The sequence below is a fragment of the Coenobita brevimanus genome, chromosome 86 (genome assembly GCF_032717465.1).
Source record: "Coenobita brevimanus isolate Jiangsu-jjx chromosome 86, ASM3271746v2, whole genome shotgun sequence".
Taxonomy (NCBI): Eukaryota; Metazoa; Arthropoda; class Malacostraca; order Decapoda; family Coenobitidae; genus Coenobita; species Coenobita brevimanus.
Window position 1 is genome coordinate 30,240,631 of NC_137039.1, and position 15,769 is coordinate 30,256,399.

Genomic DNA, 15,769 nt, shown 5'->3' on the forward strand with positions numbered 1-15,769 from the left:
GACAGACTGATGAATTAGGAAGTGAAGCAACATTGTGGCGTGGATGTGGATGTGATAGAAAGCATGAAGAGAAATACACTGAGGTGGTTTGACCATGTGGAGAGGATAGAGAGTGAGAGACTAATGAGGAGAGTGTGTGAGTGAGGTTGAAGGGGGGAGAGGGAGAGGGAGGCCAAGGATGAGATGGAGGGATGGAGTGGAGAGGTATATGAGAGAGATGGGTGTGAGCTAGGGGGAGGGCAGTGAAGTAGCAGGGGAGAGGGAGACATGAGGCGATTTGTTTGTGACCACCTCTTACAGGAGTGAGGTGTCTGGCAATAAACATAGATTATTATTATTATTATTTTTTTTTTATTAAGCATTTGTACATATACATTGATGGATTCGTGAATCACTGGTTCTGTTTAACTACCTTAAAACTGCAGTGGAAAATATAGAAAGAGATATTGTAACTTGAGGTGTTTCGTCCATATGGCGTGATTTTAGAGCAAGAGGCTGACTGTACAGTATGTATGTATATGTGAAGTAAAGTTTTTGGTAGAAGTAAAGAAAACAAAGTGGATTGGAAACACAAGTATATGAGGACAGGTGGTGTGTTGTGGCGTCAGAATGGGGTAGTTGTAGGGAGTGACAGACAAAGAACAAAGCCGAGAGATAATGAAGAGTATATGACGAAGGAGAGAGAGAGAGAGAGGTGAATACGGTAGGTATGTATGTGAGGGACAGTGGGGTATCATGAGAAGGGGATCGTTACTGAGTAGGGACGGAAGTGCAAGGAAATCCTTTGATGCAGGGAACACATTACAGTACAGAATGCGGCAGTTGGAAAAATTGTGTGTGTGTGTGTGTGTGTGTGTGTGTGTGTGTGTGTGTGTGAGAGAGAGAGAGAGAGAGAGAGAGAGAGAGTAAATCTGAACACTTGGCTAATTGGTTAAACTTTTATATTCTATAAGCCGCCTCTCTCTCTCTCTCTCTCTCTCTCTCTCTCTCTCTCTCTCTCTCTCTCTCTCTCTCATATAGTCCCAGGTATCGTGCAATACATCCCTGTCTCCTTGCCTCTCTCCACTCCTTTCTATCAGTCCATTCCATCCATCCACCCATCAATCAGTCTATCTATTTATTTATCCATCTCACCTCAAACAGTCCCAAGTATCGGACTATATATCCCTGTATCCCTGCCTCCTCCCACGCCTCCCTCTTGGCCGCTGCTATCGGTTCCTCCCCCGCTTCCAAACCTCCTCCCGGCACCAACCACACACACGGGTCCTTCTTGCTCGACACCAGCAAAACCTGGCGGGAAAAAGTTAGAATGAGCGGAAGGGGGAATTGTTAGCCTTATTATTATTATTGTCGTTATTGTCGTCATCATTATTGTCACCATCCTCCTCCTCCTCCTCATCGTTATATTATCTTCATTATCACCACCACCACCACAGTCATCGTAATTGTCGTCGTCATTACTGTCATTCATTGTCATCATGATCATTATTATTATTATTTTTTTACTATTGTTGTCATTTTTGTCATTAGCAGCATCGATATCACTATCGTTATTATCACCCATCCCACCACCATTATCATCATCGTCATCATCATCATATCAGAATAAGAAAGTGGGAGGAGATGGAAGGAAGGAAGAGGAGGGGGAGGGGAAGAAAGGGGAGGAAGAAGGTCGGAGGAGAAGGAAGGAAGGAAGAGGAGGGGAGTTGAGTGCGGTAGGTAGAGAGGAGTTAGTGGAGGGGGAGGAAAGGGAAATGGAAGAGAGGAGGGAGGGAGATGGAAGGAGAAAGAGAGGACAGTGATGTATAGGACTTAGCCAAGGACAGTTGCTGGCCTTCACCTTGGCAATGACCGGCTTCTGTGTGTGTGTGTGTGTGTGTGTGTGTGTGTGTGTGTGTGTGTGTGTGTGTGTGTGTGATTCTTGCTACCATCAGTCGTTTGTTTAAAGGATACGCAAAAGGAATGATTTGTAATGAACTGAGTATTTGTTGAAGGAATTTGATTGTCTCTGTGATATTCTCTCTGTCTGTCTGTCTGTCTCTGTCTGTCTGTCTGTCTCTCTCTCTCTCTCTCTCTCTCTCTCTCTCTCTCTCTCTCTCACACACACACGCACACACACACATGACTGGTTTGACAGGTGCTTATTTATTTACCGACAAACTCATTTACATATTCAGGCAGGTGACTCAGGCGTTTGCAATTTACCTGTGTTTACGTCACCTGGCCAAGCGTTTCTGTGTGATTACGTGATTTGATCTCGGTTTAGCACTCTCCCTTAACAACTAATTCTTGTCGATTAATTTTGCATATTACAGTTTATTATGATGATGGTGGTGGTGGTGGTAATGATGTTGGTATGAAGCGATGATGATGGTGGTATGGAGCGATGGTGGTGGTGATGGTATGTAGCGATTATGGTGATGGCAGTAATGATGATGATATAGCAGTTGCAGTAGTAGAAACAGTTGAAGCATAAGTAACTATTAGTAGTAGTAGGAGGAGGAGGAGGAGGAGGGGGAAAAAGAAAAAGAAGAGGCGCAGGAGGAGGAAGCAAAAGACGAGGTGGAGGAGGAGGAGAATATAACACACCTAAGATATTTACCTACCACATTCAGTTTGGGTTTTCAGGCAAGGAAAAACCACCAACGAGTTACGATACAATCACAGAGCAATAATATTTTACTTAAGGGAAGAAAGACCAGCAGGGATGATGTAGTGGTTAGTCTGTGTGCTCAGGGAAGACCAGGGGATATAAAAGTGTGTGTGTGTGTGTGTGTGTGTGTGTGTGTGTAGAAGAATGCTAAGTGGTGGGCGATTGTCATTCTTGTTTTTCTCTCCTTTGCCTGTAAGTTATTTTCTGTTACATTCTCCTTTTTTTCTTTTCCCACCTTCCTTTTATTCACTCTTTGCTTCTCCCATTTCCATTCCTTTTTGTCTCTTCCTTCTTTCATAAATTTCTTTATGGAGTTAGGAATTAATATATGTACGTTTCTGAGAGAGAGAGAGAGAGAGAGAGAGAGAGAGAGAGAGAGAGAGAGAGAGAGAGAGAGAGAGAGAATAGTCTTTGTTTACATTACTGACGCTATCTTGGTATCGTCAAACATTTCAGCTAACATTTTTGGCAACGATTTGATTTTTTTAAAGGCTGAAATACCACCACAATGACCAATAAATGTAAAAAAATTTTCTTACTCTAGAACAGAATCATGTTAAGCGCTGGATGATTTATAAAGGTGATGGTAAAAGAACTGGTTGAATTTGTTTAACTTGTTGAGAGCAGCCTTGGAGTGAGACAAGTGGTAAACAACAATGGAGGAGGTGGCGCCGAGAGAGAGAGTATTGACAAACGGGGGATAGGAAAGACCAGGAGGAAAATGATAAAAATACTGAGGGAGTGGAAACTGAGGATTGACAAAGGGGGGAATAGAACAGGAAGAAAATCGTAAAAACTACTGTGAGTGAGAGAGAGAGAGAGAGAGAGAGAGAAGTTGACCACTAGCCAGTCATCCCTTCTCTGGCCAGGAAACAATCTGTGTACCCCTTGGCACTCCACCAAACGCACACAGAGGCGCTCGTGTGTGTGTGTGTGTGTGTGTGTGTGTGAACGATCTAATAGTATCATTTAATTAAACACTATTTTTGGACACAGTTATTGGAAATCACAAGTTAATTTGGGAAAGCTGTCGAGACTATGTATTGCCAGACGCTTTATTCTCGTAAGGGGTGGCCACAAACAAATTGCCTTCATGTCGCCCTGTCTCCCACCGTTTCACTGCCCTCCTCCCAGTTCACACCCCCGTCTCCCAGATACCTCCACTCCATCCCTTCATCTCATCCTCGGCTTCCCTCTTCCTCTCCCCCCTCCCCACTTCACTCACATACATTCTCCTCTCTAGTCTCGCTTTTCATCCTTTCTACATGGCCAAAGCACCTCAGTGTATTTCTCCTAACGCTTTCTATCACATCCACGTCCACACCAGAGGGCTCTTTCACTTCCTCATTTGTCAGTCTGTCTCTCCATGTAACTCTACATGTTCCTCTCAAATAACTCATTTCCACTGCTCTCACTCTTGACTTGTGTCCTTCCAACAAGGTCCAAGCTTCGCTTCCATACGTCAGAGTTGGTATCACAATACTATTATGCAGCGACGATTTTACTTCGATGCCCACTTCCCTATTTCTTATCACTGCTTTCATGGAACAGCCACCTTTCTTCCTTGTTGTACCATTTCAAGCACTTCGTCCTCCAAACTTCCATCCTTTCTCATCACACTACCCAAGTATTTAAATGCACTCTCATTTTCCATTTCCTCATCATCCAACCACACTGTACATTCAGTGACATTTCTCTCGAGACCATAACTTTACTCTCCCCTACATTCACCTTTAGATTCCATTTCTTACACGTTCTCCCAAACTCTTTCACCAAGCCTTGCAGTTCCCCTTCACCTTCACTTAATACAGCATCATCTGCAAACAACAGTACAGGAAGTTTCCAAGCGCTGCCCTCTTTCATTAGGGCCGCTCCAGTATCCACTGCCCTACCTTGTATATCTTTTATAACCCCATCCACATACAGATTGAACAGCCATGAAAACGTGGCACATCGCTGTTTCAATCGAACATTCAGACAGAAAAATTCACTCAGCTCATTATCTACACGCACCCTCACACATACTCTTCACGACATTCAGCAACTTTCTATTTACTCCATAATTCTTAGTTATTTTCACATTCCTTGCCAAGACTAATTTAGGTGACAATTAGAGAGAGAGAGAGAGAGAGAGTAATATTTCCAAGCATTTACGAGGCAAAGTAATAAATCTTACGTGTTTTTCTATATTTACATAAACACCTGACTATAGCATGACTTATTCTGTAGTTTATTCTTGTTGCTGCCAGACGATTTACTACAGCGCGTGAAGGGTTTTGAATAAGTCTTCGTTGAACCTCATGCTTAATCCTTAACCCTTCCATCCATTCATTCCAACGTTTTATAGAGTCCGTAAATAGCGCTCCGGTCGAAACTCACTTGGCTGTATCTTCTGTGTTGCGGGACGGCTCAGTGTGCTGGTGTGGGCGTGGGAAATGATGCGGGATAGACCCTGATAACCGTAACTAACCGTCTCCGCAACACACGAAAAATTCCCTGATTGAATTGAGGAAGAAGGTTGTGTATGGGTCAGCTCTCTCTCTCTCTCTCTCTCTCTCTCTCTCTCTCTCTCTCTCTCTCTCTTTCTCTCTCGCTCTCTCTCTCCACACGATTTTAATTTTAATATAGGATATACCTGTTGTAGTGAATAAGTTAATGAAGGCAATAGCAAACCCCCCCAGTTGGAAAAGTCTCTCTGCATGAAATCGTCTGAAGTAGCAAGGATGACGGATTATACAGCATCGAAGTGAAGTTATTAAGGGTGGGTGGTGGTGTGGTGTGGTGGTGGTGGCAATGTGGTGTGTGTAGTAGTGGTGATGGCAATGTGGTGTGTGTAGTAGTGGTGATGGCAATGTGGTGTGTGTTAGTAGTGGTGGTGATGGTGTAGTGGTTGCAAAAGCGGTGGTGGTGGTGATGTAGTGGTGATGATGATGTGGTGGCGGTGATGGTGGTGATGATGCAGTGGTGGTGGCGTTGGCGGTGTGGTGTAATAGTGGTGGTGGTGGTGGTAGACAGGGAGGGTTGAGAAATACAGGAAAAAGAAAGATTAAAAAACATGTTATTATCTGATGTTATTATCTGACCCTACCTTGTTAAGCTGGCGGAACAGTCAAGTGAGGTAAAAACTGGGTATAGAGATGTGGTGAAATAGGTGTGTGTGTGTGTGTGTGTGTGTGTGTGTGTGTGTGTGTGTGTGTGTGTGTGTGTGTGTGTGTGTGTGTGTGTGTAAAGACATGTGAAGAGGAAGAATTGTGTTGTGTGAAGAAATAGATGTGGTGATGAAATGTGTGTGTGTGTGTGTGTGTGTGTGTGTGTGTGTGTGTGTTAGGAGATGGGCAGGGCTTTTACATGCTAAGTGGCGCTGATCACACCTCATAAACTCATTTTAACACCTCAGCACGTCAAGTTGCACCTCACTTTTCACACATCAGCACATGACTAGGACAGTGAGAACAAGGTGGAGAGATAAACTGTGAGAGAGTAAGGGGAGTGTGTGAGAGTGAGGTAGGTGGGTGAGAGGAGGAGAAGGGAGCGAGGACGAGGTGGAGAGCAAGCGGATCTTTAGGCCACAAACATGATTCACACATTGACGGTCTTGTGTCTGTCTGTCTCGGAAGGGCGTAAAGTTTTTGCTGGGTGTGTGAGAGAGAGAGAGAGAGAGAATAGAATACAGCTAGGGAGGGAGGGAGCGAGGGAAGGACAAGTGGAGAGGGAGCGAGGGAGAGAAGTCAAGGTGGGAGGAAAGGATGGAGAGAAGAGTGAGAGACAGAGGAAGGGTGAGAGGGGTAGTGTGAGGAAAAGAAGAAGGGAGGGAAGAGAAAAGTGAGAGAGGGAGGGTAAGTGGAAGGAAGAGAAGGGGGAGGGGGAACAAGAGGATTAGGGAGGGGGAGGGAAGGTGGATAGGAGAGGAGGGAGGAGTGAGGGAAAGAAAGAAAGGGTAAGAGAGAAATCCAGAAAGGGAGGAAAAGGAGCTGAGAGTAAGAGGGGGAGGAAAGGAGGGGTGTTAGGGAGAGGGGAGGGATGAGAAGAGAGAGGGAGGGGAGGAGGGAGTAAGGGACTGGAGTAGGGGAGGGGGAGGGGCGGTAGTCCCTATTCTAACAGCATCACGTGTGCTATCTTTACTTAGACCCTGCATACCCAAGTTGTCTCTCTCTCTCTCTCTCTCTCAGTAAATGTGGGTGTTGCAGCACGTCGTCAAGCTGGCATCCCTGCATCTTTATTCCATTGATCTCCACTACTCCCTCCTTTCCCCCCCTTCCGCCTCGCCATACAAAGAAAATTTTTAATATTCAAGTCACCACAACCAAGCACCTTCTCCTTAGCGATTTATTTTGCGTATTACATCTTAACATTCTGATCTATGTTATTTATATAGTTTTAATGTCCACCTAATTCGCATCAGTAATATGCAAGAGGAAACGGCGGTGCAGTGTACAGAATGAATCGCTAACGAGGAGGTGTTGCGTTATCTCCAGTCGCTTGTCAGGACCCTTGCCTAATCACCTCTTCTCTCGTGTTTTATTCCGGTTAACGTCAGACGGTTTCTTTCTTTCTTTCTTTCTTTTTTTTTCCCCTGAGAGTGAGCCAATAGCAGCTTGAGTGATAATATTACTACCCTAAACCTCGTGTGTGTGTGTGTGTGTGTGTGTGTGTGTGTGTGTGTGTGTGTGTGTGTGTGTGTGTGTGTGTGTGTGTGTGTGTGTGTGTGTGTGTGTGTGTGTGTGTGTGTGCGAGAGAGAGAGAGAGAGAGAGAGAGAGACTATGTTTATGTTTACGTTCTTGAAATCCTTGGCCATGCAGATATTTCAGTATTTTTTTTTCTTTTTCCGGTATTGGCAGCCAGCAACTACATTCAGTTCACTCTTAATTCTGGCCCAAAATTGTCTTCCCTCCATCTTGAATGCTGGTCCGTAACAAGAGATTAACACTAGAATATGGTGCTAGTCACGAAGAAGTCACTGCCACTCATCATATTACCCTTTCTAGTACCTTAAGATCATCCTGCTTCCCTTGGTGGTATTGCATTATTGATCGAAATTAGGTAACACTTTCCCTCCGAATGGGACGTTCTAACCACTAAACTATCAGGAAGACTAAGGTTAAGGAAGTTCCCTAACACCTTTTCCTAAGCGATTTATTTCATTTATTACACCTGACTGCCCTCTGCTTTGTTACATTAATCCAACCAATATCGCCGTAATCCTCATATTAAAATTTAAATCGGCAAGGAAGAGACGTTTGGGAGCTTCCTTACCCGACGAGAGTACGAGCCTAAGAACGAGATGAAGAGGTGAGGTGTGATGGTGTGTAGGAGAGGGTGATGTGGTGTGTCGTGGAAGCAGTCGTTACTTAGTAGGGACAGAAAACGCCTAGATGATGATGATGATGATGAGCATGGTGGTGGTAATGATGATGATGATGATGATGGTAGTGGTGGTGATGATGATGATGACGATGGCGGTGATGATGATGGTAATGATGGTGGTGATGATGATGATGGTAATGATGGTGGTGATGATGATGATGACGATGGCGGTGATGATGATGGTAATGGTGGTGGTGATGATGATGATGATGATGGTGGTGGTGGTAGTGCTGTTGATAATGATGATGATGGTGGTGGTGATGATAATGGTGGTGATGATGATGGTGGTGGTGGTAGCAGTGGTGGTGATAATGATGGTGGTGGTGGTGATGATGATTATATCCGTATGCAAAAAAAGAAAATAATATAAATAAAATAATATACAGACGCGAAAAAAGAAGCATAATATTATCACTCCCTCGTAAACAGACGCGGCCGGGCTGTTTTGGCAAGATCTCGATTTTGATTATTTTACCTGTTATGAAAAAAGTCTTCTATTCTTTTTGCTGGGCTGTCGTGTGCAAGCTGAATTTATATATATGAGAGAGAGAGAGAGAGAGAGAGAACGTGGGAGACTTACTGAAAAGTTCCGAATGAAATACCCTTCCCCGTCTCTCTCTCTCTCTCTCTCTCTCTCTCTCTCTCTCTCTCTCTCTCTCTCTCTCTCTTTCTTTCTCTGGTGTGAAAGTGAAAGTTCAATGAATGATATATCAAAGACAGAGTGGAAAATATAAAACATAAAATGTCACTAGATTACAGAGATACGGGAATGTTTTACGGGTTGGGAGAGTTAGTGAGAGATTCCCAATGTGATAAATTAACTCTTTTTGACGTGCTGTGGTGTACGTACTGAGTGTATTGTTGCGGACGGCTTGCATGCGCCTGATATGGGTTGGTAATTCAGATGTGTGTGTGTGTGTGTGTGTGTGTGTGTGTGTGTGTGTGTGTGTGTGTGTGTGTGTTTGTAGGCAGTGTCACTTTTTCAAAGTTTCTTCTGAAATCCCAGCAACTACTGAACTATGTATCATTCATATGGATATCCTTGCAGTTTTGACTTCGTTTGTACACTTTAGAGCAGGTCATGTCTGGGCGAGAGGGTCAGGTGACGTCATGTGCGAGGGTGGTCACATTTTCTTCCCAGTTCGGGTACACCCTTTGCTCTCTTGGACTTGGCCACAGTGTACAGACTCAAGCTACGTCTCTACACTGTGGCCTTGGTTCCGATCGTGAGAATAGTTCTGACTGTGAGATTAGTTCCGACCGTGAGATTAGTTCCTTTTAAAACTAAGAATGCAAAACGAAAGAAAAGAAAAACATCGTTGTCACAAAGAAAGGACAGTATTGTTACAGGAATGCCTGGGTTAATGAGGAGGAGGTATTGGAGCAGACGCCATGAGCGGGACGCATGGCCACGGTGCTCGTGAATTTATATTACTGAGGTAGATTGGCGAGACATATTATTTTAAAGGTAACATTTGCTAAATCACAAATTCGAAAAATATGAAAAGATGACAGGAATGATTTAGGGAATGTGTGTGCAAGTGATATGTCCCGGATAATGTGAGGGGCGGTGGGATGTAGAGACGAGATGTGCAAGTGATATGTCCTGGATAATGTGAGGGGCGGTGGGATGTAAGGGCGAGATATATTGGCGGGAAGTGTGTCACATAGGGAGAGGCCCCCCCCCCCACTCCCCAGCATCCCGGTCAATCACCCCACAGACCTCCCTGGCCCCGGGGAGGCTGCGTGGGTGAGGCGCGGTAGAGAGAGGGATGAGCTTCCAGCTGAGGGTAATTTCCTCCTCTTTATTTACCCTGGAGCTATTTTTGGGTACCCGCGGAAAAAAAGAAAGAAAGAAAAAAAAAAAGCCTGATGATGGTTCTCTCAGTTGATATATAGAACCCTCCCTCACCGAAAAATAAAATAAGACCAGACACATAAAATAAGATAGAAGAGATAATTGAATAAATGAGAAATAACAATGATATAAATTGTCTTGATACCAAACGTCCAAATCCACAGCCTATCCAGGGTGGCGGCCACAGAAATAAACACATAAATAACGAATAATAATAATAATAATAATAATAATAATAATAAGCAGTAATAATGATAATTTGCCTCATCATTCCAAGTCGCCCTCTTCGATGACCTACCATATCATCTCTCAACCTCGTTTTCGATCTTTTTCATTCTGCCGTCGAAATTGCTCCCGTATGCATTCTTTTTCCCTTGCATCCTCTCTCTCTCTCTCTCTCTCTCTCTCTCTCTCTCTCCGCACTTTATTTCTTTATTCCCAGGGCAGAATAATGGAAAATCAATGTTCATCTCCCTCTGCATCTCTCACTCTTCCTTCCGCCTCTCTCTCTCTCTCTCTCTCTCTATGTTAAAGTGAACATAATATCTTCATTTCAATATCTACATGGTTTAGTGAGCAACATCTGTCTCGTTCATAGTCGGAAATGCATTCAAGGAGAGAGAGAGAGAGAGAGAGAGAGAGAGAGAGAGAGAGAGAGAGAAGGGGGGGCTGATGCGACTATGAATGAACTTACGATATTAACAACTTCATAATTATATATTCATTCACGTTTACTTAATATATTTAGGTGCTTCTTTTTTTATTTTTTTCGTTCCCTATAAACCCTGACGAGTTTTTCAGCATCTCTCTTCCTTCCTCCTCCCTCTCTCCTCGCCTCCTCTCTCTCTCTCCTCTCCTCCTCCCTCTCTCCCCTCCTCCTCCCTCTCTCCTCTTCTCCTCCTCTTCATCTTCATATTCCTTTTCCTCCTCTTCCTTGTCGTCGTCTTCTTGGTCCTAGTTCTCTTTTCTCTCTTCTCCCTCACTTTACTCTCATATCGTTTACTATCATCACATCTCGTCTTTCCTCCTCCTCCTCCTCCTCCTCCTCCTCCTCTTTCTATTGCCCTTCTCCTTTTACCCTCTCTTCCTTCCCACCATCTCTCTTTTCCTCCCGTCTCTTCATCTTTTCTTCACTCTCCTCTCACCTGCTTTTTCCTCCGTCTTCCCCCCTCTGTCTTCCCCTCCTCCATTTTTTTTCCTCTCTCTCCTCTCCGTCTTTTCACCTTTTCCTCCTTCTCTCCTTCCCTCTCCCTCTCCCTTTCTGTCTCATCTCTGCAGTCTCCCTCCTCCCTCCTTTCCTCAGCAAGCTTAATGTTGCACCAGGCGACTCTCTTCTTGCTGCAGTCTCTCTCTCTCTCTCTCTCTCTCTCTCTCTCTCTCTCTCTCTCTCGTAGGGACGTGGGAGGATTATGGGGTTGTGTTATTACCCGTCCTCGCCCCGGAGGGGCTTGGGGACGGATATTGTTTTCACTCAGTTTGTTTGTTTGTTTGTGTCTGTTAACAACTTTAAGCGAAAACTACTGGTGCGATTTTGACTAAAATTACAGGGATGATTGGCTATGACCATCTGATCACCTGATTAACTTTGGGGGCAAGGCCCAGGCTGTAGGCCCAAAAAATGAAAAAAAAAAAAAAATCGTTTCTTTTCGCAATAACTCCTTTCAAATTCGTCGTATTGGCATGAAACCAAAACCTAAATGTGCATCTTTCAAATCTGCATCCTGTAACATGCCTCATTACATCAGGGGCGTCACCCCCAAGTTAGCGGTAGGGGGGTCAGTGTCAGGTGGGCCGGGACTAAAATTTCAAATGGGCATAAAATCATCAATTTTCAGTCGATTTACTCCAAGTTTGATAAGTGATATTTTTGACTAGATATCCTGTTGTTTATACGTCAGCACTAAAATGACTGCCGGGGACGGGTTTGCTGTGCCTTGGCACCGCTTTTTGTAATTTATATATTTTCAACCCAGAACACAGTGACAGGATCGAACTCGCGACCGCACAGTTCCCCGTCCACTGCTGTGTGTGTGTGTGTGTGTGTGTGTGTGTGTGTGTGTGTGTGTGTGTTATCCGTTCAGAGAGAGGGGGGAGACTCCTATCTCGGCGCCAAAGATCAAGGTCACCAAAACACAGTTGACCTTATATGACCCGCTCTCTCTCTCTCTCTCTCTCTCTCTCTCTCTCTCTCTCTCTCTCTCTGTCATCCACGTCCTCTTAGTGCCAGCCCACTCACTTCCACACCAGAATAGTATACCACACACCACAACACCAAATCAACCACACTGCTCACCTCCACACAACTACAATACCCCATCACACCACACCATACCATACCACCACACGACTACCATAATACCACATCTCACCACCACATCCCCACAACCTCATACCACACCACACCATGTTACTACCACACCTTCCTAACACACCACAGCGCCACCATACCACTCTGTCACCACACCGTCTGAGGCACCACACCCGTCATGCTCCGGGTGTGGATGAGGAAGTGGAGGCGTCAGTTCTATGCACGGACCTGATGGCGTCATGCACCATTATAGGGGAGATGGCAGCCAGGGAGGGAGGGAGGGAGAGGAAGGAGAGTGGGGTGGGGGAAAGAGGAGAAAGAGAGGCTTTGTAGGTGCTGGAGAAGGGGAGGGGTAAGACTGAGGGAGGGAAAGGGGAAAGGGAGGGGAGGAGGGAGTGGGGGAGAGGGAGTGAGGTGGAAAGTGCCAAGGTATGGTCTATGGAAGGTCTCTCTCTCTCTCTCTCTCTCTCTCTCTCTCTCTCTCTCTCTCTCTCTCTCACACACACACACACACACACACACACACACACACACACACACACACACACACACACACACACATAAAATGCCAAAATGAGTGGGCTGGTTCAATTCTGGTGTCACTCTACTTATGCCAGGTATTTACTCGTTGCCAGGCACTCTGTCTTCACTGACGTAGAGAGAGAGAGAGAGCACCACGTCTCCCACTTTCCTTACACGAAGAAACCTATCATAAACAATATTTCTAAATTAACCGTTTCATGGACCAAGACGCGCTTACTTACGCGAACAGAAGGTTTTACGGAACTGAGAAGACTTCTAGGCTCGTATTCTCGTTGGTAAAGGAGGTTCCCTAGCACCTTTTTCATAGCGATTTATTTTGTTTGTTCCACCTTACTCTCCTACTCTTTGCTATGTAAATCCTCAAACATCGCCATACCCTGCATAAATGGAGTAAAAATTGGATATTACACAGCCATATCCATAAATTAATCGCTAAGGAAGAGGTGCTAGGGAGCCTTCTTACCCCCACGAGAATACGGGTCCCAGTGGCGGAGTAGATTACAATGCATATTAATTAATCTTGACACCTTTATGCACGGTGTTGTATTGCCTGGCGCCAGATGATTTGTGTAGCAGATGGTAGAGTCTAGAGCACGTATTCTTAGCGGTTACGGAAGCCCCCTAACACCCCATCCTAAGCGATTTGTTTTGCCTTTTACACCTTACTGTCCTCTTCTGTGTTATTTAAATAATTCTAATATCACCATACTATTCACAAATGACGTACAAAGTTATATTAACCAACCCTGTTCAAAAAGAAACCGCTAAGGAAGAGGTGTTAGGGAATTTTCTTAACCGATGAAAATATGGTCCTAGAGTTTGTATTCTTGGTAGTTAAAGATCCCTATCACCTTTTCATGTGGCGATTCATTTTTGGATATGGCTGGTTAATATTCTTTTGTATGTTATCTGTTCAGGGTATGGCGATAATGGAAGGATTTATGGAAAGGAGAAGAGATTAAGGTGTAGCAAACAAAATAAATTACTTAGGAAAAGGTGTTAGGAAGCTTTCTTAACCGACGAGAATACGGGCCTAAAAGACTGAGGTCCGTATTTTCGGCTAAATAGTGTCGGTGACATCCATTCATTAGCGATTTATTTTGGTTATTACACATCATCACTTCTCTATGATATTTATGTGTCTCATATGTGGACGTAGATGATATGGATAACATACAAAAATATAAACGTACAAAATAGTAATATATTCGCAAGGAATAGGGGTGACGGAACCTGTGTGTGTGTGTGTGTGTGTGTGTGTGTCTCTCTCTCTCTCTCTCTCTTTCTCTCTCTCCACATACATACATATATATATATAATTCACAACATACGGATGTGACAGAACTGGAGATGGGTGTTGACGCTGTATACATTTTTTTTTTTCTCGTAGCCACCCAGGATGAACTCCGGGATTAGACGTCTGGTAGTTAAGACGCCTTAGAAGGACGGGGTATGGTAGGTCATGTCTGGGTCAGCGGAGTGGAGGGATGGGAGGTTCGAGGGGTGTGGGAGGCGGGGTTAGGGAGGTGGTGGGTGTAGAAGGGGGGGTGGGGGCTAGAGGACGGGGTGGAGTGTAGTGGGTTGGGGTGGGGTTAGGGAGGTGATGGGATGTGGGGTTAGGGAGGTGTTGGGATGTGGGTTAGGGAGGTGGTTGGATGTGTAGAAGTGTGTTGGGGTGGAATGTAGTGAGTTAGGGAGGTGTGGAGGAGCAGGTGATGGGGTTAGGGAGGTTGTGATGTGTGTGGAAGGGTTAGGGAAAGATGGGCGTTAGAGAAGGGAATGGAGTGTAGTGCGTTATGGAGGAGTGAGTAGGGGTGTAGGTAAAGGATATGTGGTGTGTCGAGATGTGTGGGGGTGGGGGTTATGGAAGAATGTGGGGTTGAAGGTGAGGGAATGGAGGAGGTTTGGGAGGGGTGTGGTTATGTGGTAGAGAGGGGTGTGAAGGTGATGTGTGGGGATGTGCTGGAGTTAAGGAGGGGTGAGGGGCTTCTGTTTTGGGGTTGAGGAGGGGTGTTTGGGGGGTGAGAGAGGGGTGTGGGGTTTGTGGGGTGTGTGGGGGTGAGAGAAGCCTTGTAGTAGCAGGTTAAGTGGTCATTAGGCGTCGTACACAGAGACTACACGTGTACACCCCACGTTCGTCCACACAGACGTACACATAATAGGTACACACACCAGTAACCGGACACGTACGCAAACATAGCAGATAAACACACACACACACACACACACACACCAGGAAATGGCTACAGGTACACATTTTTCTGTTCTCCTCAAGTTTCCTCCTCCTCCTCCTCCTCCTCCTCCTCCTCCTCCTCCTCCTCCTCCTTCTCCTCCTCCTCCTCCTCCTCCTCCTCCTCCTTCTTCTTCTTATTCTTCTTATTCCTATTCTTCCTCTTTCCACCCCATTTCTTCTTTTTCCTGCTCCTCTTCCTCCTCCGCCTCTCCTTTTTCCCATCTTCCTCTTCCATCTCTCTTCATTTCCCCTTGTTTCTTTCCCAAAACTCTTTAAAAATCATAAATAATGTCCTCATATAATCGAAAAAAAACCACGAATGTATGTACAAACGGGAAAAAAATGTGTGTGTGTGTGTGTGTGTGTGTGTGTGTGTGTGTGTGTGTGTGTGTGTGTGTGTGTGTAAGGTCATGATGTGTTGACCTATACAGTGGATGTGGGTCAATATTTGTTAATAACTGTGGGGTCCGTGTCAGTCTTGTAACTCTCTCTCTCTCTCCCTCTCTCTCTCTCTCTCTCTCTCTCTCTCTCTCTCTCTCTCTCTCACACACACACACACACACACACACACACACACACACACACACACACACACACACACACATCTTTCATCCCTATCTTCAGTTCCTTCGCTCATGTCCTCTCCTATTCTCTCTTTTCTCCCCTCCACCCCTTCCCTCCCGCGATCTGTCCTCTTCCTCCTTATATTCCTTCCCACTCTCCTCCCTCTCACCTCTTCTTCTTCTTCTTCCCTCCCTCTCCTCTCCTCTCCTTCTTCCCTCTCATATCTTCTCATTCCCTCTCATCTC

At 45.1% G+C, this 15,769-nt stretch overlaps 1 protein-coding gene across 2 annotated transcripts in view; it reads right to left on the reverse strand.

The window, feature by feature from the left end:
* LOC145410533 (uncharacterized) overlaps positions 1-15,769 on the reverse strand; it is a 70,425-nt gene that overhangs the window by 7,810 nt on the left and 46,846 nt on the right. For both annotated transcript variants that reach the window (XM_080280647.1, XM_080280646.1), the window contains one exon: positions 1,135-1,290. In XM_080280647.1, coding sequence (XP_080136773.1) covers positions 1,135-1,290 — 156 coding nt within the window. The remainder of the gene's footprint in view (positions 1-1,134; positions 1,291-15,769) is intronic.